Source organism: Pristiophorus japonicus, chromosome 11, assembly GCF_044704955.1.
Source record: "Pristiophorus japonicus isolate sPriJap1 chromosome 11, sPriJap1.hap1, whole genome shotgun sequence".
NCBI classification, from domain to species: domain Eukaryota; kingdom Metazoa; phylum Chordata; class Chondrichthyes; family Pristiophoridae; genus Pristiophorus; species Pristiophorus japonicus.
The window spans coordinates 101,073,656-101,097,068 of NC_091987.1; the positions used below are offsets into that span (position 1 = coordinate 101,073,656).

Below are 23,413 nucleotides of genomic sequence, written 5' to 3' on the forward strand. Positions count from 1 at the left end.
AACTACCCATTAAAGTCGTGTATGACATTCATTAGTATAAAAGGAAAATCCTTTTTTTTAAAAAAAATCTAATACCAATAGACAGGTTACAACAACAGTAACAATTAGCATATAAATAAAAAATTATACAACAGAATATGTGCTGGTTTGAAGTTTTGAATTGCATTCTAAAAGTGCAGCTCTCTAGTTTAAAAACGCCCAGAGTTTTCCTGCATAATTTGTTCCTCAATAAGTATGAACATTTTTAGCTTTTTATATAAATTATACTACAGTTACATTTCAGGTGAATCTATTAAAGACAATATTATCCAAACTAAACAATAACAATACCATTATTTTGAAGACAAAAGTGCACAAATAGCTGAACGACATGACCAGCAGGGGAGTGTTCACATTCTAAATAGTAACATTAGTAACTGCTTCTATTAGTTATTAAGAGTGATTGACCACAACTCTTGCAATAAAGTAGGGCAGCACAGAACAACCATAAACAACCAAATCAAGCCACTGCAAAAGCTCGAGAAAGCGAGATTTAAAATTGCTTGCACACGGTGTAGGTGTCACTAAGAACAGAGTGCAGGTTTCCCATAAAGTTCTTTGAAAAGCTATGACCAATTTCCAAACATGAGTATTTTAGATTTCCCTTGCAAATGTGCACACTGCTCCCATTTATTTTTGTCTCAAGGTGGCCTGCCTATGTGTAACTATTAATTTCACAATTTATTTCCTATAACTTTACACCTCAAGGTACAGAAGCATATTTGAATAAACTAGCAAACATTTTAATGAGATGTCCTACATAGATGTTTGAAATACGGTGGAAAAATGCCCATAGACCCCACACATTCCTCAAAGACCTAGCACCTAGCAGTTAACTTGAAACACAAATACCCTAAAAAAAAAATCCATTTAATCACAAAGAATAGTTGACTAGACCAAATCCATTAGGAATCGGGAAGGATTCAACAAACGCATAGTAACTTGTGAGATAGGACTTAGGACAACATATTTCATGAAAGGGCCCCTTCAAAACAATTTCAGCAATGAGCATGAATATGGAACTGCAGCAGTATGTTGCCACATTTGTTTACCAATCAATGTTTCACAGTACATTGAACAAATCATTTGTACAGTGTGCAAGACGTTGATTAGATTAGATATTCAACATTTATTTAGGATTTCCTATTTGACCATCTGAGATTTTTAAAAAAAGACGGATTTCAGTATTGATTGTGTGTGAAAGCTCAAGAAATACACACAAGTTCTTATATACCTATCCTTTATCAAAAATGGGAAAAAATATAATTACACAAAGTAAGACCACAGCTACAATAAATAGAAACTGCATCCAGGTCCATCAAAAATAAGAGTGCAAAATAATAGCTTACTATAAGGGAAGTTAAATATTTCTAGTGAATGAGTATTTCCTAATTCTATGTCGAGAGGCATAAAATATTAACCATTTAATGCTAATATATCTAGGGCTTTTATAGGTATCTAGATAAATTAGCAAAACAGGCTTAGCCTGCTAGTTATTCACTGGAATAATTTAGAATAAGACATGACTCATTTTCTATGTCTTACTGGTTTTTTTAATTCAAAGTGCAATCTGATTTGTCATATTTTACATTGTTAATCATGGTCATATTTACAAGTAATGAGAACAGTAATATCAGAATCCAGTACTGAAACAAGATCGGTTAAGATCTAGTAAAGGATTTTGAAGTCACGGAGATATGTGTACAAAAAAACATATCTGCACATACATGCAGTTCCTCGCAATAGTTTGTCTTTGCAAGTGAGAATTTACTGGTGAACAGCTGGTATGTTCTATAAAAGGAGTTAGATGAAGTCCTTACTACTAGGGGGATCAAAGGGTATGGCGAGAAAGCAGGAATGGGTACTGAAGTTGCATGTTCAGCCATGAACTCATTGAATGGCAGTGCAGGCTAGAAGGGCCAAATGGCCTACTCCTGCACCTATTTTCTATGTTTTGCAGACATTGAAAGCTCTATTCATTTTACTTACAAGTCCTAGTGTATTTAAAAAATATTTCTATGGCCCATAAACCACAAGCAGAATTATTTGCCTAAAAATACAACAGGAAGTAAATTAACTTTTTTCTTCTCAAATTTGTGGGGTTTTTTTTAGGGGGAAAGTAGTCAAGATTATGTGCTTCACATGTAAAATCTGGTAACAAAATACATGAATGTGCAAAAAGAGACAGTAAACTAGCATATTAGCTGAAGCCCTCCCCCCATGTGCATGTGGGTGGAATAAGACTGACTTGCCCATCTTTATGGATGTGAATGAATCCTATTCTCTGTAATTAACGTGTATTTCTTTTGTTTTTATGTTTGCATTATCTAAATATTATAAATTTATTCAATCTGGACTTTTGACATCTAAGTATATATTTTGCTGATGCGACCACTTAAACTAAGAATCTGTGTTGTACTTCATTATATTTGTTATAAGAACGAGTACAGTTAAGTGTGTTTTGTTAGGTGGGACAATGTTAGAATTGACATTAAAAATCAAATCTGAACTTTTCAGGTGACAATGACATTTATTTGAGGGTTTAAAAAATGGTCTTATGCCTTAAACCTCCATTCTTGAAACAATACTGAATGTAACAATTATTTGATAAGTCAACACAAACAAAGGGTTTTGTACAATGACAGGTTGTCAATGAACAAACTGGCTGCTTGAACTAGCTTTTACCACACTTTGCAGTTCATTAGGATTGTTACCCTTTCACTTACTGTGGAACCATTTCAACACCATTAAACTAACACTGCCCATTTGTGAAAAGCATCCAGTGTATAATGGGACTGTGCATAAAATCTGCTAACTTAAAGCAACTGAAACTTAAGTTTGTTCAAAATCTAAAAGCGTGTTAAAATACCACGGTGTTAAGTAGGCAATTATGTACACAGACATAGTTTACTGAGTATAAGTTTTCCTGCTCCCTTGCACTCGAGCATTACTTCCGAGTGAACGGAACAGATCAGTCATGAGAAGGATTGTCGATGTCACTCCTCATTCAGCCACTTAGAGTTGCTGTGACATTGCAGGTAGATCTTCCTCCCTTTTAGCCAAGTATCTCACCTCTATTTGGTGCTTCAACTGATGAACTGGCTGATATGAGAAACCTGCCCTCTTAAGGAGCCCAGTTAGAAAAGTCTGTAGAGGTGGAAATTCAAACCCAGGTCTTCAAGTCCGTACCCAATTCCTTAAGGAACTCTCATTTTGATGAGAGGGAGATACTGAAAAAAGTATATTAAATTCTAATACAGTAAATATGTTTACATTATTCACATGACAAGGAATCAACAAATCATGAATCCCTCTCTAAAATGGGGCCTATGACCCTTATACAGCACATTAGACAACTGCACCTGGATATTTGTGTTACTGACTAAAAATCCTTCTGAAGTGGTTTACAATAACTTACGACACCTTACTTTTTAAAATTTTGCTCCTAAAATGTTGGAATCAAACGCTGAGGCAAAATTATTAACTTTATTTAATGAAGTACACAGTCCAAAATGTATGTTTCTCTCCCCTCACCCAAAGAAGGTTACCAAAAATACAGTTTGGCTTCTGTAATTTCCCCTATTAAAAACTTGTGCAAGCCACCAAAACCTTCACTGCACAACCAAATCAGTTCAGTACCACCAGTCAAAGTTTGGAAAAACAAATTTAAACCCTACATTAGTATAATGTTTATCTTCACATAGTTTGAAAGTGGAATGTAGAGATGAGAAAGCTATGCACTAACAAAAGGAGGAGACATCTACAAACTTTAATTTCACGTTTTTAAATGTCACGTATAAAACAGTAAACAAAATATGTTCCACGTATACTGCAGCATCGGAAGTTGCAGCATTCCTAGACAGCTTTTGCAGGTACTTGATAAAGTTGCCATATGTGGCTTTTCAATGTACAGAAATACACATGTATATTACCCTTATGTTTCATCAAAAAGTTGCAGATCCAGGCGAACAACTATCTCACCAGTAGGGACTTCATGTAGCAGGAGTCGCTTTGTGACAGGACCTTTGGAGCCCTGATCTTTTTTGATATCAGCAACACGAATTTCTGTGCGCCCCAAAAAATCTACGAGTTGGGGAAAAAAAGGACATTTACAGTAAAGTCTTAAACTACTGAACCAGAAAAGAAACAAAAGAAAGAACTTGCATTTACGTATAGCTTTACAGTCAATTAAGTACTTTGAAGCGTAGTCACTGTTGAAATGTGGCAGCCAATTTGCACACAAGGTCCCAGAAACAGCAATGTAACAATGACCTGATCATCTGTTTTTCGTGATGTTGGTTGAGAGATAAATATTGGACCAGGACACCAGGAAGAAATCCCCTGCTCTTCAAAATAGTGCCACGAGATCTTTTATGTCTACCTAAGAGGGCAGACAAGGCCTCCATTTAACATCTCATCCAAAGTATGGCATTTCTGACAATGCAGCATTCCCTCAGTACTGCACTGGATTATCAACCTAGATTTTGTGCTCAAGTCTCTGTAGGGGGACTTGAATCCACAACCTGCTGTCTCAGAAGTGAGAGTGCTACCACTAAGCCATGGCTAACACCCAAGACATTGATCTAAGGAATGCAAAATGCTGTAGAATAATCTGCACCTGAATCTGTTGGGTGATTATTTTAATTTGATTCCTCTTAAAGTGATTGCTCTGTATTTCATGAACAGTCATATTTTATGCAACAGATTTATCAGAATTAATTCCTATTGAAATGGTGCTCATTAAATAAGTGCTTGCCACAACTGTTAAGGCACAAGTTGCCGTGTCACTAACGAACATCTTCTAGTTTCTGTGTCCTGCATGTCCTTATTCAAAACAACATACTTAGCGCAACCTCAGCAATTATGTTTGTACACACTAAGTTAGAACTGCTAGATTTATGAATCAGAAAGCCCACCATGCAGAACCTTAGCCAAGCACCTTGCAGTAACAGGTGGTCATATTAACAAAGGCATTCATCCCTCTCTGTTAAGCACAACTCTTATTAGTTGATAGGAAGTGGAATGTTGGTGGCAAAAACATGAAGGCAGTATGTTATCTGAATGGTGGCAGATTAGGAAAAGGGAGGTGCAACGAGACCTGGGTGTCATGGTACATCAGTCATTGAAGGTTGGCATGCAGGTGCAGCAGGCGGTGAAGAAGGCAAATGGCATGTTGGCCTTCACAGCTAGGGGATTTGTGTATAGGAGCAGGGAAATCTTACTGCAGCTGCACAGGGCCTTAGTGAGGTCTCACCTGGAATATTGTGTTCAGTTTTGGTCTCTTAATCTGAGGAAGGACATTCTTGCTATTGAGGGAGTGCAGCGAAGGTTCACCAGACTGGTTCCTGGGATGGCAGGACTGGCATATGAGGAGAGACTGGATCGACTGGGCCTGTATTCACTGGAGTTTAGAAGAATGAGAGGGGATCTCATAGAAACATATAAAATTCTGACGGGACTGGATAAGTTAGATGCAGGAAGAATGTTCCCGATGTTGGGGGAGTCCAGAACAAGGGGTCACAATCTAAGGATAAGGGGTAAGCCATTTAGGACCGAGATGAGGAGAAACTTCTTCACTCAGAGAGTTGTTAACCTGTAGAATTCTCTTCCGCAGAGAGTAGTTGATGCCAGTTCATTAGATATATTCAAAAGGGAGCTGGATATGGCCCTTATGGCTAAAGGGATCAAGGGGTATGGAGAGAAAGCAGGAATGGGGTACTGAGGTGAATGATCAGCCATGATCTTATTGAATGGTGGTACAGGCTCGAAGGGCCGAATGGCCTACTTCTGCACCTATTTTCTATGTAATCCTCCCATCCCAGGAATCAGTGTGGTGAACCTTCATTGCACTCCCTCTATAGCAAGTATATCCTTCCTTAGGTAAGAAGACCAAAACTGTACACAATACTCCAGGTGCGGTCTCACCAGGACCCGATAAAATTGCAAGAAGAATATAAGAAATAGGAGCAGGAGTAGGACATGTGGCCCCTCGAACCTGCTCCGTTATTCAATAAGATCATGGCTGATCTGATCCTGGCCTCAACTCCACTTCCCCGCCCGCTCCCCATAACCCTCGACTCCCTTATCATTCAAATATATGTCTATCTCCAGCTTAAATATATTCAAAGACCTCCACAGCTCTCTGGGGCAGAGAATTCCAAAGATTCACGACCCTCGAGAAGAAAAAAAAATTCCTCCTAATTTTTGTTTTAGATGGGTGACCCCTTATTCTGAAACTATGCCACCTAGTTCTAGATTTCCCCCATAAGGGAAAATATCCTCTCTGCATCTACCCTGTTAAGCCCCCTCAGAATTTTATATGTTTCAATAAGATCACTGCTCATTCTTCTAAACTCCAAGGAGTATATTCTCAACCTTTCTTCATATGACAACCCCTTCATCTCAGGAATCAACCTCATGAACCTTCTCTGAACTGCCTCCAATGCAAGTATATCCTTCCTTAAATAAGGAGACCGAGTCTATATGCAGTACTCCAGGTGTGGTCTTACCAATGCCCTGTACAGCTGAAGCAGGACTTCCCTACTTTTATACTCCATCCCCTTTGCAATAAAGGCCAGCATTCCATTCATCTTCCTGATTATTTGCTGTACCTGCATGTTAACTTTTTTGTGTTTAATGTACAATCATGTTAACTTTTTGTGTTTAATGTACAAGAACCTCCCGATACCTTTTGTACTGCAGCATTTTGTAATCTCTCCCTATTTACATAGTAATTTGTTTTTTTATTTTTCCTACATTATACAACTGTACAGGGTATTGGTGAGGCCACACCTGGAGTACTGCGTACAGTTTTGGTCTCCGTACTTAAGGATATACTTGCATTGAAGGCTGTTCAGAGAAGGTTCACTAGGTTGATTACGGAGATGAGGGGGTTGACTTATGTGAGTAGGTTGGGCTTATACACATTGGAGTTCAGGTGATTGTATTGAAACTTTTGAAATAATGAGGGGGCTCGACAAGGTGGATGCAGAGAGGATATTTCCACTCATAGGGGAAACTAAAGCTGGGGACATAGTCTTAGAATAAGGGCTGCCCATTTTAAAATTGAGATGAGGAGAAATTTCTTCTCTCAGTGGGTTGTAAATCTATGGAATTCTATGCCCCAGAGAGCTATGGAGGTTGGGTCATTGAATATATTTAAGGCGGAGATAGACAGATTTTTGAGCGATAAGGGAGTCAAAGGTTATGGGGAGCCAGCAGGGAAGTGGAACCGAGTCCATGTTCAGATCAGCCATGATCTTATTGAATGGTGGAGCAGGCTCGAAGGGCCAAATGGCCTACTCCTGCTCTATTTCTTATGTTCTTATAGTCCATCTGCCAAATTTTTGCCCTCACTGAGCCTATCTATATCCCTTTGTAGATTTTTTGCATCCTCCTCACAACTTGCTTTCCCACCTATCTTTGTATCATCAGCAAATTTGGCTACATTACACTCAGTCCTTTCATCCAAGTCATTAATATAAATTGTAAATAGTTAAGGCCTCAGCACTGATCCCTGTGGCACCCCACTAGTTAGTTTGCCAACCTGAAAATGACCATTTATCCCGACTCTGTTTTCTGCTAGTTAGTCGATCCTCTATCCATGCTAATATATTACCCACAACTCTGAGCTTTTATCTTGTGCAGTAACCTTTTGTATGGCACCTTATCGACTGCTTTCTGAAAATCAAAATATACAACATCAACTGGTTCTCCTTTATCCACTCTGCTCGATACATCCTCAAGGAACTTCGGCAGATTTGTCAAACATGATTCCCCTTTCATAAAACCATGCTTGACTGCGTTATGATTTTCTAAATGTCTTGCTACTACTTCCTTAATGATGGAATCCAGCATTTTCCGAATGACCGATGTTAGGTTAACTGGTCTATACTTCACTGCTTTCTGTCTCCCTCCCTCCTTTCTTAAATAGAGGTGTTACATTTGCGGTTTTCCAGTCCGCTGGCACCTCTCCAGAATTCAGGGACTGTTGGTAGATTACAACCAATGCATCCACTATCTCTGCAGCCACTTCTCTTAAGACCCTCGGATGCAGGCCATCCATTCCAGGGAACTTGTCCACCTTTAGTCCCATTAGTTTGCCTAGTACTTTATCTCTAGTGATAGTGATTGTTTTAAGTCGTCCCACCCCCGCAATAGCTCCTTGATTATCAATTATTGGAATGTTTTTACCGTAAAGACCGATACAAAATATTTGTTCAAAGTCTCTGCCATTTCTCCAGTCCCATCCTCTAAGGGACCAACATTTACTTTAGCTACTCGTTTCCTTTTTATATACCTGTAGAAGCTCTCAGAAGCAATAAGATGTCTTTACTCTTATACGCAAATCCTCTTGTAATAAAGGCCAACATACCATTTGCTTGCTGTACATGCTTGTTGACTTTCAGTGATTCGTGTACAAGGACACCCAAGTCCCTCTGAACACCAACATTTTCCAATCTCGCCATTTAAAAAATACTCTGCTTTTCTATTTTTCCTACCAAAGTATATTATATTCCATTTGCCATCTTCTTGCCCACTCGCTTAGCCTGTCTATATCCCCTTGAAACCTCTTTGCATTCTCCTCACAGCTTACATTCCCACCTAGCTTTGTATCAATCAGCAAACTTGGATATATTACATTTGGTCCCCTCATCCAAATCATTGTGAATAGCTGGCACCGATCCTTGCGGCACCCCTCCAACCCGAAAAAGACCCGTTTATTCCTATTCTCTGTTTTATGTCCGTTAACCAATCCTGAATCCATGCTAGTAAATTACCCAATCCCATGAGCCCTATCTTTGTTTAATAACCTCTTGTGTGACACCTTATTTTTTTTAAATCCACATACAGACAGATCTTTACGAGCGAAATTCAGTTAGACCCAGATTTTCATGTAGGTCTGAGGAAATGGAGACAAATCATTCTTACCATCTGGTGAGAACTGGTCACGCTCAAATACAGTAATACAGAGCACATCCTGTTCCAGGTCCTTAATGAAGAACTGACAGTTAGAATTCCATTTGGGGTTCAGAGTATCCTGAATGGTTTTTGTGATGTGACACTGAGACCCCATGGTCACTTCACAGTAAGGATTACTCTTTCCTAAAATGGAGATGAAAAATAACCTGATTAAAATCCTACTTTGGCTTTAATGGAACACTTAAATCAGTTATTCTGTTTCCTGGGTACACTAGAAATTATTATAATGAGCATCTGCTGGAAAAATACTTTTTTGACAGAGGTTCTGTTGGGAATCTTTTTAAAATGCATTCTCTAGCTTTGTTGTCAAACTGTCTCATTTCAACATTTTCCCGAGAAGATTTTAAGTTACTGGTGTGGGTTTATAAATGTGTTAGTATTATTTGCCAAACGAAGGACACTGTCAGCTGCAACATTTTCTTACCAATGAATAGGAGGTTAAAAGGTTTATTTCATCGTGTCTTTAACTTAGTAACTCACGGTGAGTACACTTTTATGTGCAAGCTAAGACAGAATGGCAGGTTATTCAACTGTGAGGAGTATAATAGTTGAAACCAATCCTTACATGTGCATCTTCCTGCAGGGGTTGTGATAGCAGTGTTCCCCAGAGGAATACTGAAATCAGTTGTAGTGTCCATAATGCTTTCCCCAGTGAGATCAGCAAACTCAGCCCAGATCAGATATCCAATCTGGGATATCTTTGGTCCAGCAACATGAATAGACCAGTTGACCCATTATGCCTGCTCCACCATTTTTTAGCCACTGAAGCTCTATCTTTTTAATCCCATATCTCCATCCTTTCTCCATATTCTTTAATACTCTTATTTCCCCATTAAGTATTTACTTGTCTTTTAAAAACTTCAGTTGATTTTGCATCTGTGGCCTGCTGGGGTAAAGCACTGGTACATTGTATCACAATCTGATATTTGAAATTTTTTTTCTTGCATTTACTTTTAACCAGCTTAGCTCAAAATCTATGATGATGTCTCCTTGTTGTGAATTCCCCTCATCATCATAGACAGTCCCTTGTATCGAGGATGACTTGATTCCACGCCAAAAAGGAATGAGTTCACAGGTGTTTCAACGAAGGACCTAATATTCCAGATCCCGAACTACATCCTGTAGGGTGAAAGATGCCTGTGCGTGGATTTTTTTTAACATGTGGTGGTCATTGCACACCAGCCACCACGTGGGCTTGACAGAGCTAAGTCTTGGTCCAGTAAGCAAGGATTAACCAAGACTACTGGAGACCAGCTCTGCTGCAGGGACCTATTGCACACACATATCGCAGTGTGGGCTGACCCGTGCTGCCCCTGGGCCCGCGCCTCTTCTGGCCCCAAACTCACGCCTCTCCTGGGCCCTGATCACATCGCTCCACAATCACTCGCCACTTCTTCTGTACCTGCCCACGCTCCAATCAGCGATCTGGACCTTGATGACTTCCAATCCAGTCGCCCTCTTCATGGCCCTCCTGCACCAGCTGGCGCTGCTCCCTGAAATGTTATGGTGCCACGCTGCTCCAGGGGCCACCGCTCACAGCTCCTTTTATGGCCCTGATCTGCCGCAGATGGTCTCTCACAGGTCGGGACCCCTAACAGGGAGATAAGAGTCATTCCCTATGTGCCCTGTCAGTTCTCTTCATTATTTTGAACCCTTTGATCAGATCATTCCTTGACCTCCTCATTTCCAAGAATATAACCCGTTTACCTAGTCTCTCATCATAGCTCAGTCCCTCCATCTTGTGTATCATCTTAATGAATCTGTCATGTATCCTATATGGCCACTGTTGGTACTATCCCAAAGGTGTCAAAAGAGGGCACAGCAGTGGGAGACCTGAAGGTTACCTGTACAGGTGTGCCTGGCCTAGTATAAAAGGCAGGCCACCAGGTGCGATCCTCACTCTGGAGTTAACAAAGGACTAAGGTCACTACAGTTCAAGTACAACACACTGCCTCGTGGAGTCATTACTAGAGCATCTAAGGACACAACAATTGGCGACGAGATTACGAACTTTCACGCGAAAATGGCTACCCTTGGTACGTTGCAACAGTTTGCCGATGATGATTGGGACGCCTTTGTGGAGAGGTTTGAACATTTCTTCACAGCAAACGACCTGGCAGGAGATGATCCGGCCACACTGGCTGATAAGCGCAGAGCTATCTTGCGAAACCAGTTGTGGGCCCACCGTCTATGGCCTCGTCAAGAACTTGCTGGCACCAGCGAAGACAACGACCAAAACGTACAAGGAGCTCGTAACCCTGATCCATGAGCAACTCAAACCCAAGGAGAGCATCCTCACAGTCAGACACCGGTTCTATACTCACTGAAGGCCAGGAAATTGCAAAATACGCCGCAGACCTCAGGAGGCTGGCAGCACCGTGCGAGTTCGGCAACCACCTCAACGAAGCGCTGCGGGACATGTTTATCATTGGAACTGGCCATGAGGGCCTTCTTCATAAGCTACTGTCGGCGGATACCACAGTCACACTGTAGAAGGCCATCTCTGTGAGCCAGGCATTCATGACTTCGACCTGCGGCTCTAGGCAAATGGCTCACCCTCAGGACTCAAACCCGGCAGGTACTGTGCACAGAGTGGTGCAGTTTAGAAGCTGGACTGTAGAGCGCGAACCCTCTTAGGGAGTAGAGAACAGGCCCACGAGTCTGCCGAGGGGGGCTAATCGAGTAGCATCATGCTGGTGTTGCGGAGGGAATCACAGGGCTCACCAATGCCGCTTTAAAGACTAAGCAAAAGCTGCAGCACAAAGGGCCACCTCCTGCGAATGTGTAAGAGAAATATGACTCACTGTGTCGATGAAGAGTCTGCAGATGGCCATTAATCCAGCATGGATTATGAAGCGATAGGCAGAGAGGCAGCCTAGCCCCATGGGGAGGTACATAGCACGTTTACCTGCACCACCGAGTTCCCCGCTGAAGATGGAACTTGAGATAGATGGCGTTCTAGTCTTCATGGAAGTGGACACGGGGGCGAGCCGGTCAGTGATGAATCAGGAAGCCTTTGAGAGGCTATGGGACAATCAAGCTGAACGACCCAAGTTGGTCCCGGTTCAGGCAAAACTGCGCACCTGCACCGACGAAATCATCCGAGTCGTTGGTAGTGTGAATGTAAAGGTACTCCATGATGGCACAGTACAGAAGTTACCTCTGTGGATTGTTGCAGGTGATGGACCAACGCTGCTCGGCAGAAGGTGGATGGAGAAGATCCAGTGGAAGTGGGAAGACTTCACCCCTCCAGCGATCGACGTCCTCTGCACTCAGAGGCAAAGCAAGCCCTCACCTGAGGTTGGACCCGGCACCGGAGAGCAGAACAGCACAGCACCCAAGGCACAGACCGCTCAGCATGACTGCGGGGAGATGATCCAGCTGAGACGACTCGAACGCACCTTCCCGGCTCCAGTGGCAGGACTCCGGAGGAAGAAAATCGGATCCAGAGGCGACTTCCCAGCTTTGGAAGCAGAACCCGGGGAGAAGAGGATCACCGCAATCGACATCGTGAATGGAGGAAAGATGGCGCCCAAACCACGAGATGAGGCACTGAAGAAAAAGATGGCCGCGGCCAGACCACGAGGTGCAGCGCTGATGGAGCAACACGTGGCACCAAACGAAGAAGAGGATTGGGGTAAAGAAAGCAAGGCTCTCTTAAAGAAGGCTTGCAGCCCACTACAATTAAAGGGACAGTTCCACACACTCAAGCAATGTAAGTCAGGGACAAAATGTGTAATTGATCATGTAAAATGTGTAAGTGATAATCTGAATGGTGTACATGCAACCAGCGAGGAAAAGTCACGCGATCATGTAAAATGTGTAATTGATGATCTGAATTGTGCACATGCAACCAGCGAGGAAAAGTCGCGTGATCGCGATCGGACCCACAGAGTGTCCAGCATAAGTAATGAAAAGTTGTTTGATGTAGGATTTCAACTGCACGCAGCCAACGCAGCAGGCAGACATCCTTTGGGAGCACACAGGTCCAGCAAGCAGCAAGCTACCCAATGCCGCAGCCTACGGCCCGGGAACCAGAGTCTTGCACCATGGAGTGTGGCCACAAGCAGTCAACACACACTAGCTGCAGAGCAAGCGACCTCAGCAGGGCAACGGCACGGGTATCGATACCCTGCTCCTGATCGACTCCACCTCTCAGGCACCCAATGGCACCAACTGCCACGAGCCTGAAAGAACAGACTGCCAAAGCGCAGTCCCCAGACCCTATCGCCACCAAGGCCATACCCGTAAATGAAGGGTCACCCGCCACAGTTCCCCCAAAGGGGACCGGGACCAGCCAGGATCCCAAACCAAACCACCCCCAGGCCAGCGAGTCAGCAGTCCCCTGTGCACTGCTAGACGACAGCTCCTCAGGGAGCAGCAGCGACCCAGGGCGCAAAGAAAGGACAGGGAGGTCACAGGCATCTGTGAACCGGCCCGGTGCTAGGGACCACGGCAACAGCCCCAAGAGCAGGCAACTCGAGCCAACCGGGTTCCCACTGGGCACTGCACCGCCACCAGACTGCAAGGACACCATCCAGCAGCTCTGGAGCTAGTCTGTCCTTACGCACCGGTCACTGCATCGATAAGGTATCTCACCAGTCTAACGTGCTTGTCCCCCAACGAAACCACAAATGTAATACAAACCTGTTTTCCTGAACTTGAATGTATATGAATGCAATAGGCATAATCTATATGTGGGGGGGGGGGGGTGGGGGGGAGGGGAGGGAGAAGAGAGTGGAGTGGTCGGGAACACATACACACACATAAACAGCAACCACCAGGAATTTACTGCACCAACCACTCAGCCTGGACTGAAACGACCTGCCAAGGGTCAACCAGATAGAGCCCAGATAGAGCTAAGCCCAGAGCACAATCAATGCAGAGGGGATTTGCACTAAAGGCTCAGGGGAGAGTGATGCCATGTATTCTATATGGCAACTGTTGGTACTATCACAAGGTGTGCCACCAGAGAGCACAGCAGTGGGAGACTTGTAGGTTACCTGTACAGGTGTGCCTGGCCTAGTATAAAAGGCAGGCCACCAGGTGTGATCCTCACTCTGGAGTTAACAAATAAAGGACTAAGGTCACTACAGTTCAAGTATAACACATTGCCTCATGGAGTCATTACTAGTGCATTTAAGGACACAACAGAATCCTTGCGGAAGTTCTGCAAGGCTTATATATACTTCCTAAGGTGAGGCATCCAAACTTGAACACAATATTCAAATGAGTTTTCATGTGACTAAATTCATATTTTCAGTTTTGCATTGCTACTTAGCCTGACATTGTCAGAACATCATTTGTAGTCACTTTCCTTCCCGTGCCTGCCGGGTCACCGGTGATGTGCCCGTGCTCCACCTTTAACCTATCCTGTTTTTCATCTGAAAGCTGCCACAGTATCATTATCTGTAAGAATAGGGTCAGCTTCGATATATATGTTGACTGCACCCTGCTTTACTGCTTTGAACCCGCCATCCCACCACCGCCTCGCTCTATTCCATGATTTTGCTGTGGTGTCTGGTTTTCCAATGTGACAACACATTGAGGAGAAGTGGAACTTCCTCCAACAAAACATGAGCAAGACTGAAGCCATCCTGTTTGGTTCTCTCTTTATGCTGGTTTTCAGTGGCTCTTCTACTGAAATGTCATATGAGCTGGAGAACCCCACAGAGATTCACCCCCATATGTTACAAAGACATTATTTGATCAGATCGCTCTTGGGAATTGAATTTATGTTTTTTTGGTTGGGAATAAAGTGTTAAATTATTTGAGTAATTTGTTTAGTAACAAGGCTGCCCTTTATTGAATGACTATTGTGTAACCGGTTTATTTGTGCAAATGTCAGAACATGCAAACCTCTTCATCAAGTGAATTAACATACCTGTTAAAGAAAAAATACTGCCCTCCCTCCCAACTCCTTGCTGAGATATGAGTAATTAGCCCAGGTAGTTATTATTGTATAAAACTTGAGTGTTGGCAGGCTATTATTTCCAGACAGTGCATCATAGCCTAGCCCAATTCTGACTTCACCTTAACAAATGCGTAGTCTTCCAGCATGGATTGCTGGATATTGATTATCAGTGAGAACTCGAGCCAGTCTTTTCCTCACTAACCCAGTGGTGCTGCGACCAATTGTTGTGCACCAGCTGTGATTAGCTACCTGAGCACAGATCAGGTCCTGATCCTTGGGTCGTCTTGGTCTAGATGGATCAGTCACTCGCTGGCTATGCTCCTTGAGCTATCAGAGAAGCCCTGAAAGCCAATTTGTTGAAGTATGTCAGACAAATCCAAATGATCAACCCAATGCCTCGAGTGGTTCAGCACTTGACTCTCAGCTGGAAGCTTAAACTGAAACTACTGGCTTTCTGTTGGATGGATTTTGCCAGTTCACAGCTGTCAAACAAACATCCCGATGCAGCAATATATAATTGTATGGTATTGCACTTTGAGAATGCAAATCATGATCATTCTTCCAGCTGATATTTCCTCTGGAGATTGATGTTTAACATGAAAGACACAGAAGAAGTATTTCAAGAAAATGAGTAATTCTTACCATTGGATCTACATGCTTTCAGCTCTATACCTTCAACTATATTCACCATTAGCCTTCCAATGCCTGTAGCTCTTTGAGAACGAACTGTGGAAAAAAAAATGAACACCGTAAATGAATATGAATTGCTGTTAAAGGACCTTTGTTTGCATGCATGTACACACTGCTTTACTTACCCAAGTAAGCCTTTTCTCGCTTCTTTTTTTCAGTTTCTATGTAGAGTTCTGAAGCAGCTTTAATTTTCTGCACCCAAGCAGTTCTGTAGAATGAAAAGGCAATGAATAGTTAAAGGATGCGTAGAATAAAAATACTCTTGGGGGTCTTTAATTTCTGGGACCAGATTCAAATCTAGCCCAGACTGAGGGATGAAAATCTGCTCTATTTGCTAGTTGTGGGTGACCTGTGTGAAATGAGTTTGGGCAGCCTCAATCTAATTTCTAGTGGGCAATGGACTCCAGCACAAAATTATTAATTCGGCACTAATACGCAATGTCTGTATGGAAGGCCACAGAAGAATTTGTGCGGTGCATTAAGGGGTGCTCATTTGAGGTTGGGACTGAGGCATGTTCTATTCTGACCCATGTTATGGGTCAGAGTAGAAGAGCTTTATTCTGCATTTGGGAGTAAATGGTGACACTGGGTACCTGAAATGGGAAAGTTCCATTTCCCAACACTGACAGCCCTTATCTTGATGAGCTCATAAAACCCAAAATGTATGCTTTTTTTCATTTGTTCCTCGGATATGGGCCAGCATTTATTGCCCATCCCTAATTGTCCTTGAGAAGATGGTGGTGAGCCACCTTCTTGAACCGCTGCAGTCCATGTGGTTAAAGTACTCCCAGTGCTGTTAGGGAGAGTTCCACAATTTTGACCCATCAACGATGAAGGATCAGCGACATATTTCCAAGTCAGGATGGTGTGTAATGGGGAGGGGAACTTGCAGGTGATGGTGTTCCCATGTGCCTGCTGCCCTTGTCCTGCTAGGTTGTAGAGGTCATGGGTTTGGGAGGTGCTGTTAAGTTGTTGCAATGCATCTTGTAGATGGTACACACTGCAGCCATGATGCATCAGTGGTGGAGGGAGTGAATGCTTAAGGTAATGGATGGGGAGCCAATTAAGTGGGCTGCATTGTCCTGGATGGTGTCGAGCTTCTTGAGTGTTGTTGTAGCTGCACTCGTTCAGGCAAGTGCAGAGTATTCTATCTTGTGCCTTGTAGATGGTAGAAAGGCTTTGGGGAGTCAGGAGGTGAGACACTTGCCACAGAATATCCAGCCTCTGACCTGCTCATGTGGCCACAGTATTTATGTGGATGGTCCAGTTAAGTTTCTGGTCAATGGTGACCCCCAGGATGGTAGGGGATTCGGCAATGGTAATGCCGTTGATTGTCAAGGGGCGGTGGTTAGACTCTTGCTTGTTGAAAGGAATGTTACACTGAAAAAAAATTCTAGGATAATGAAACAAAAAATGCTTTAAATACATAGCAGGTTGGTCTGCATCTCAAAGACCAAGGGGTGTAATCCCTTCACTAGAACCGAAGTGGTAACATATTTTTGTCAGATGTTGACTGACCCCTCCTCTTGACCTGCTATAAAATTCCAGTATTTTCTGGAATTTGTATTTCAGATTTGCAGTTTTACTTTTTATCTTTGCAGTTGTAGAAATCTGTAAAGGTATGTAATATAAAATGATTCAAAGTTTTTTTTTCCAAAAAAAGGCAGTTGGGTACACTATTACTAATCTCCGGCATTACAGGTCAGTTTTCCAGACGTCTGGTTCAGTATGTTCCTGCGATGCTGACTGTCTTGTTAAAACCTCTAATTAATCTGCAATATTTTCAAGATTTGAACCCCAGGGGAATTGTAGCAGCACAGTAATTAACACATCAACTTTCCAGTCACTGGTTTGAGTCGCAGTATATATTTATACCAACGCAACATCCGAAGTCTCTTTTATTAAACAGAGCGCTTTGCTCACCATAGGCTATTTCCAGAAAGAGATTTCCAGCAAATGTGATAGAGCCTCATGGCTGCACGATCATAAATCATTGATTCTTTGTAAAAACATATATTTTTAAATTACTGGAATATAATCATTCAATAAAGCTAAACTGGCAAGATAATTGCTGAAAAAAAGTGATTTATAGTTAAATCTATTCCATAGTCTGGAGATGCTGCAACAAAATGCTAGATAATAGGGAGTCATTCATACCATTATACCCTAGCAATGGTACATCAGTGAATATCGGCCATTTAGAACTGAGATGAGGAGGAATTTATTCACTCAGAGGGCTGTGAATCTTTGAAATTCTCTACCCCAGAGAGCTGTGGATGCTCAGTCATTGAATATATTTTCAGACAGAGATGGATAGATTTTTAGGCACTAAAAGGGAATCAAAGGATATTGAATGGCGGAGCAGGCTCGATGGGCCATATGGCCTATTCCTACTTCTATTTCTTATGTTTTTTACTCTCCATACTTATGTACCATTATCAATCTACCTGCTCTGCACGCCATCAGTCTGTGTGCAAAATTATCTGGGTATCAAACAAATGCATTCAAAGTAGAAGTACTCCCTCTTGCTAGGTGCTTGACTGAAGCTAAAAGTTTGAGAGTTCCCTTTAGGAGAACACACGAGGAAATGAAATGCCTTGGGAATCTTCCTTTTATCCCAATTGGAGATTGTCCTAAAAATGTTAAGGTTATAGAATCACAGAGCTTTGTGGCACAGAAGGAGACCAATCCGCCATTGGTCCTCTGCATTGCTCACTGAGAAAGCTTTCCAATCAGTCCCATTCTGCTGTCTTTTCCCTAGACGCTATTATCCAAAACTTGGCTGCCTATGTCCTAACTCGCTCCAAGTCCTGCTCACCCATCACCGCTGTGCTCACTGACCTACATTGGTTCCCAATTAAGCAACGCCTCGATTTCAAAATTCTCATACTACTTTTCAAATCCCTCCATGGCCTCGCCCCTCCCTATCTCTGTAATCTCCTTCAACCCCACAATCCCTCGAGATATCTGCGCTCCTCTAATTCTTCCCTCTTGAGCATCCCTGATTATAATCGCTCAACCATTGGTGGCCGTGCCTTCTGTTGCCTAGGTTCTAGGCTTTGGAATTACCTGCCTAAACCTCTCCACCTCTCTCTCCTTCAAGACGCTCCTTAAAATCAATCTCTTTGACCAAGCTTGTGATCACCTGCTCTAATTTCTCCTTATGTGACTCGGTGTCAAATATTTTGTCTTCTAATGCTCCAGTAAAGCACCTTGGGACATTTTACTACGTTAAAGATGCTATATACATACAAGTTGTTGTTGTAAATTCTTATCTTTTAAATATTTATTCTCATCCCTTTTAAAAAGGACATTACATTCTGATTCCACCACTAGGTGGTAGAGCATTCTACATCCTAACAACCCACTGCATAAACACATTATGTTAATCTATCCCTTTGTTCTTTTGTTGATTTATGTCCTCTAGTTACTGACCAGTGGTAATAGTTCTTTCCTGATTTACCTTATCAAAACCCCTCAGAATTTTGAACACCTCTATTAGATTTCTACTTAACCTTCTTAAAATAAAGATGTTAGTTGAGACTACCAGCTTGTCAGTTAAAATGGCAGTTCTTGAATGAGTTTTTATGGGAATAGTTTGCCCTTGAACTGCACATAGCGTTGAAGAAACTTCATTGATACGGAATTTATATTGCTGCCCCCTCTTTAGCTGTCATCATTAGCTGCCGCCCAGATTCACGGTGTAAGTCATTTTTTTGCTGCCGGGCGGTACTGGCATATCCTTTCCAGGTCTCTCGGCGGTCCTTTGGGCGGCACTTGGGCAGGTCTTGGCTTTCACCAAGTTCGGGTCCATAGTATCCATTTTCCCTCTATGTTGCACCTATTTTCCATGTGTTATTTAGGTTCGGGACAGAGAAAAATTGATTCTACAAGCACTTCACCTTGTCCGGAACAGTAGGATCAGAAGATGTGGCCTGCACTTAAAGGAAATGTAAATTCAAAACTAATCTTCAAAAACAATATTTCAGTGAGTGGTCAATCTATGGAACAGGTCCCCGAGGGAGACAGTGGAGCAGCGAGTATTGATTCATTCAAATGCAAACTGGATAGATTTCGTTCAGAGAAAAACATTTTGGGATACAGTCCTTGAGTAATTTGAGACGTGACCTGTGGTAAGTGGAGTATTCTTGGGAGGAACAGGTAACTTTGGACCTATGCTTCCCAAAGCTCTTCACCACTGGGGTTTTTCTTGTGTAATTTCTGGTCTAATTGATAGAGATTAATTGCTATGATTCATCAACAACTCCATTATTGTATCATCCAACTTCCTGGATGACATGTGGGAAGATCTCGAGGTCTTGGATGAGGATAGAGTCCATGATTGTAGTCAGGCATGAACCGCGAGGAAGGAGTAGGTTTGTTGCGTTCAATGTACTTTTGTCGTTTCAAGATTTCTTATGGCCTTAAGCTATCTCTGGACTTCCACATGGATCTAACTCCCTTTTGAATATATCCAACGAACTGGACTCAACAACTTTCTGTGGTAGAGAATTCCACAGGTTCACAATTCTCTGGGTGAAAAAGTTTGGAAAGATTTTTTATCTAATTGTTTTATGCACTTGTATAACACCTCAAACTTTTAAAATAAATAGTTTTAATAAATTTCTACCATTAGCCTTATTGACTAACTATACAACCTGCTTTGGAAAATTGCAATCGGCAGTTTCTTATTGAGTAGTGCAAGGTATAACATTTCAAATTCAAATGAATGGGGGGAGGGGGGCAGGAGGAACTGATTTATAATTACAAACCAGGATCTGCTGCAATGTGAAATATTGTGTGGATTGGCCTCTTTTAAACAAAAAAAATATGATTATGAAGGAAAATCAGTTGCTGCATAACTTCTAAAAATGAACTCACATTGGTTTGTCAGTTTGAAAAGTCTTAAAAGGAAATTATATTGGCTCCCCATCCACCACTCTAAACATTCACTCCTTCCACCACCGGCGCACCGTGACCACAGTATGTACCATCTACAAGATGCACTACATACAACAATTCGCCAAGGCTTCTTCGGCAGCACCTCGCAAACCCGCGATCTCTACCACCTAGAAGGACAAGGGCAGCAGGCGCATGGGAACAACATCACCTCCAAGTTCCACACCACCCTGACTTGGAAATATATCACCGTTCGTTCATATTCGCAGGGTCAGAATCGTGGGAGCACCTTCACCACAAGGACTGCACCGGTTCAAGAAGGCGGCTCACCACCACCTTCTCAAGGGCAATTAGGGATGGCCAATAAATGCTGGCCTTGCCAACAATACCTACATCCCACCAATCAATTAAAAAAATGCACAGCATCAGATCAGAAAGATCATGGCGAAGAAATCCACTCTTGGCATTTTATAGTAATATTACAAGTGCATTGTAAAACACGTTTCCGATTTCGCTATATCTAGCCAAAGTGGAAATCTCCCCTCTCTAGTGTTAGAAAGCAATGAGACTGACGTCTGTTCTCTCTTACCTTTCATTGATGCTCTCAGCACGAAGTGTATACACCCTATCGATGTGGGAGATGTGGAAAATAGGCTCATCGCCAGAAGGATCAGTCGGCAATTTCACCAATACCTCATTGAGAAAGATCGGCTGCAGACATTACAGAAATGCAAAGGGTTTAAATAATCACAACATAAAACCTCGTGGCAGCAGCACTTTCCATGCATGGGTTAATAACATTCTATCACGTCACATAACTAGTGACCACTGAGTTTCTCCAAAGTGCAGTATCGAGAGTTTTAATGTGTTATTAACCTGGATGTGGCACTTAGTTTTGCACATGAGGATGTAATAACAAACAGAGTGACTGTTGCTAACGAACCTAAAGCTGTGCAGAAGCATTCTGTGCATAAATGTTAACTTTCATAAGTCGACAGAAACACCAATTCAACTTTCAATTGTTCTTTTCGGCTCAGTTCGGCAGCGCATAAATGTTAATTTAACTTTTACTTTTTATTTTCTGCTCCTGACACAGCGGAGTTCGACAGCAGCAATCTCTTTTTCCCAGTCCCCCCCCTTCTCTCCTCTCTCACCAATCTGAGAAGTCCGGCGAGAACAAGCCAAAGACCACTGGAACTGCGCATGCGCAACTACTTTATTTCGGCAACAGTCGCGTCCAATAAAAAATACAGACAATGGGCGCGATTTGCAAGGAGCATCCAAAGCGGGCGAGAAGTCGGCAGAGCGGCTGCTCCGCCACCTGTTCGTGCCGGCATGAGGCCTGAGCTATTTTTTGGAGGACCGGACCTCATTAACATGCCACTGGGTTGCTGCGGACACTAAATGGGGCTTCCATTGTAAATCGCTAGTTCTGGGAAATTGGCTGACTCCCATGAGGCAAATGGAATGTTGGCTATAATTGCAAAGGGGCTGGAGTATAAAAGCAGAGAAGTCCTGCTATAACTGTACAGGATATTGGTGAGGCCACACCTGGAGTACTGCATACAGTTTTGGTCTCCTTATTTAAGGAGGGATATACTTGCATTGGAGGCAGTTCAGAGAAGGTTCACTAGGTTGATTCCTGAGATGAAGGGGTTGTCTTATGAAGAAAGATTGAGCAGGTTGGGCCTATACTCATTTGACTAATAGTAGGGGATTTCAACGATCCTAATATTAACTGAGACAAAATTAGTTTGAAGGGTATAGAGGGTGCCTAAAATGCATTCAAGAGAACTTTTTTAGTCAGTATGTAGCAAGCCCAACAGGGGAGGGGGCGGATCTGGATTTAGTTTTAGGGAATGAAGCTGGGCAGGTGGAAGGGGTGTCAGTGGGAGAGCATTTAGGTGCTAGTGACCATAATTTAGTTAGATTTAAGGTAGTTATGGACAAGGATAGACCAGGAATAAAGAGTTGTAAATTGGGGAAAAGCCAACTTTGCTAAGCTGAGAGGTGATTTAGCCATTGTGGACTGGAAACAGCTACTTGAAGATAAATCAGTGTAAGAGCAGTGGGAAGCATTCAAGGAGGAGATCCAGAGGGTTCAAGCCAAATATGTACCCTTAAAGAAAAAGGGTGGGACTAACAAATTTAGAGGCCTGTGGATGTCTTGGGACATACAGGGTAGGATAAAGGAAAAGAGGGAAGCTTATGACAGATACCGAGGGCTAAATACTGCAGAATCTCTAGAGGAGTATAGAAAGTTGAGGGGTGAAATTAAAAGAGATATCAGGAAAGCAAAGAGAGCATGAAAAATTCTTGGCAAGTAAAATCAAGGAAAACCCAAAGATGTTTTATAAATATTAAGAGCAAGAGGATAACTAAAGAAAGGGTAGGGCCTATTACAGACCATGAGGGTAATCTGTTTGTGGAGGCGGAAGATGTCGGTATGGGTGTTAATGACTACTTTGCGTCTGTTTTCACAAACACTGCTATCGGGGAGGAGGCGTGTGAAATATTAGATGAAATAAACATATTGTGAGAGGAGGTATTAAAGGGTTTAGCAGCTGTGAAAGTGGATAAGTCCCCAGGCCCGGATGAAATGTATCCTAGGCTGTTAAGCGAGGCAAAAGAGGAAATAGCAGAGGCTTTGACCATCATTTTTCAATCCTCTCTGGCTTCTGGTGTGGTGCCAGAAGACGAGGACTGCTAATGTGGTAGCTTTGTTTAAGAAGGGAGAAAGAGATAGACCGAGTACTTACAGGCCAGTCAGCCTAACCTCAGTGGTGGGAAAATTATTGGAAAAAATCCTGAAGGACAGGATAAATCTACATTTAGAAAGACAGGGATTCATCAGGGACAGTCAGCATGGATTTGTTAAGGGAAGGTTGT

General features: G+C 42.5%; 1 protein-coding gene across 1 annotated transcript in view; it reads right to left on the reverse strand.

Moving 5' to 3' along the window:
* Nucleotides 1-3,511: 3,511 nt before the first annotated feature.
* itsn1 (intersectin 1 (SH3 domain protein)) overlaps nt 3,512-23,413 on the reverse strand; it is a 276,283-nt gene continuing 256,381 nt past the window's right edge. Inside the window, exons 37-41 of the mRNA XM_070893816.1 lie at nt 21,114-21,235; nt 15,751-15,833; nt 15,578-15,661; nt 8,971-9,144; nt 3,512-4,122 (exon numbers count right to left, since the gene is read on the reverse strand). Of these exons, the coding sequence (XP_070749917.1) occupies nt 3,974-4,122; nt 8,971-9,144; nt 15,578-15,661; nt 15,751-15,833; nt 21,114-21,235 (612 nt within the window). The 3' untranslated portion in view covers nt 3,512-3,973. The remainder of the gene's footprint in view (nt 4,123-8,970; nt 9,145-15,577; nt 15,662-15,750; nt 15,834-21,113; nt 21,236-23,413) is intronic.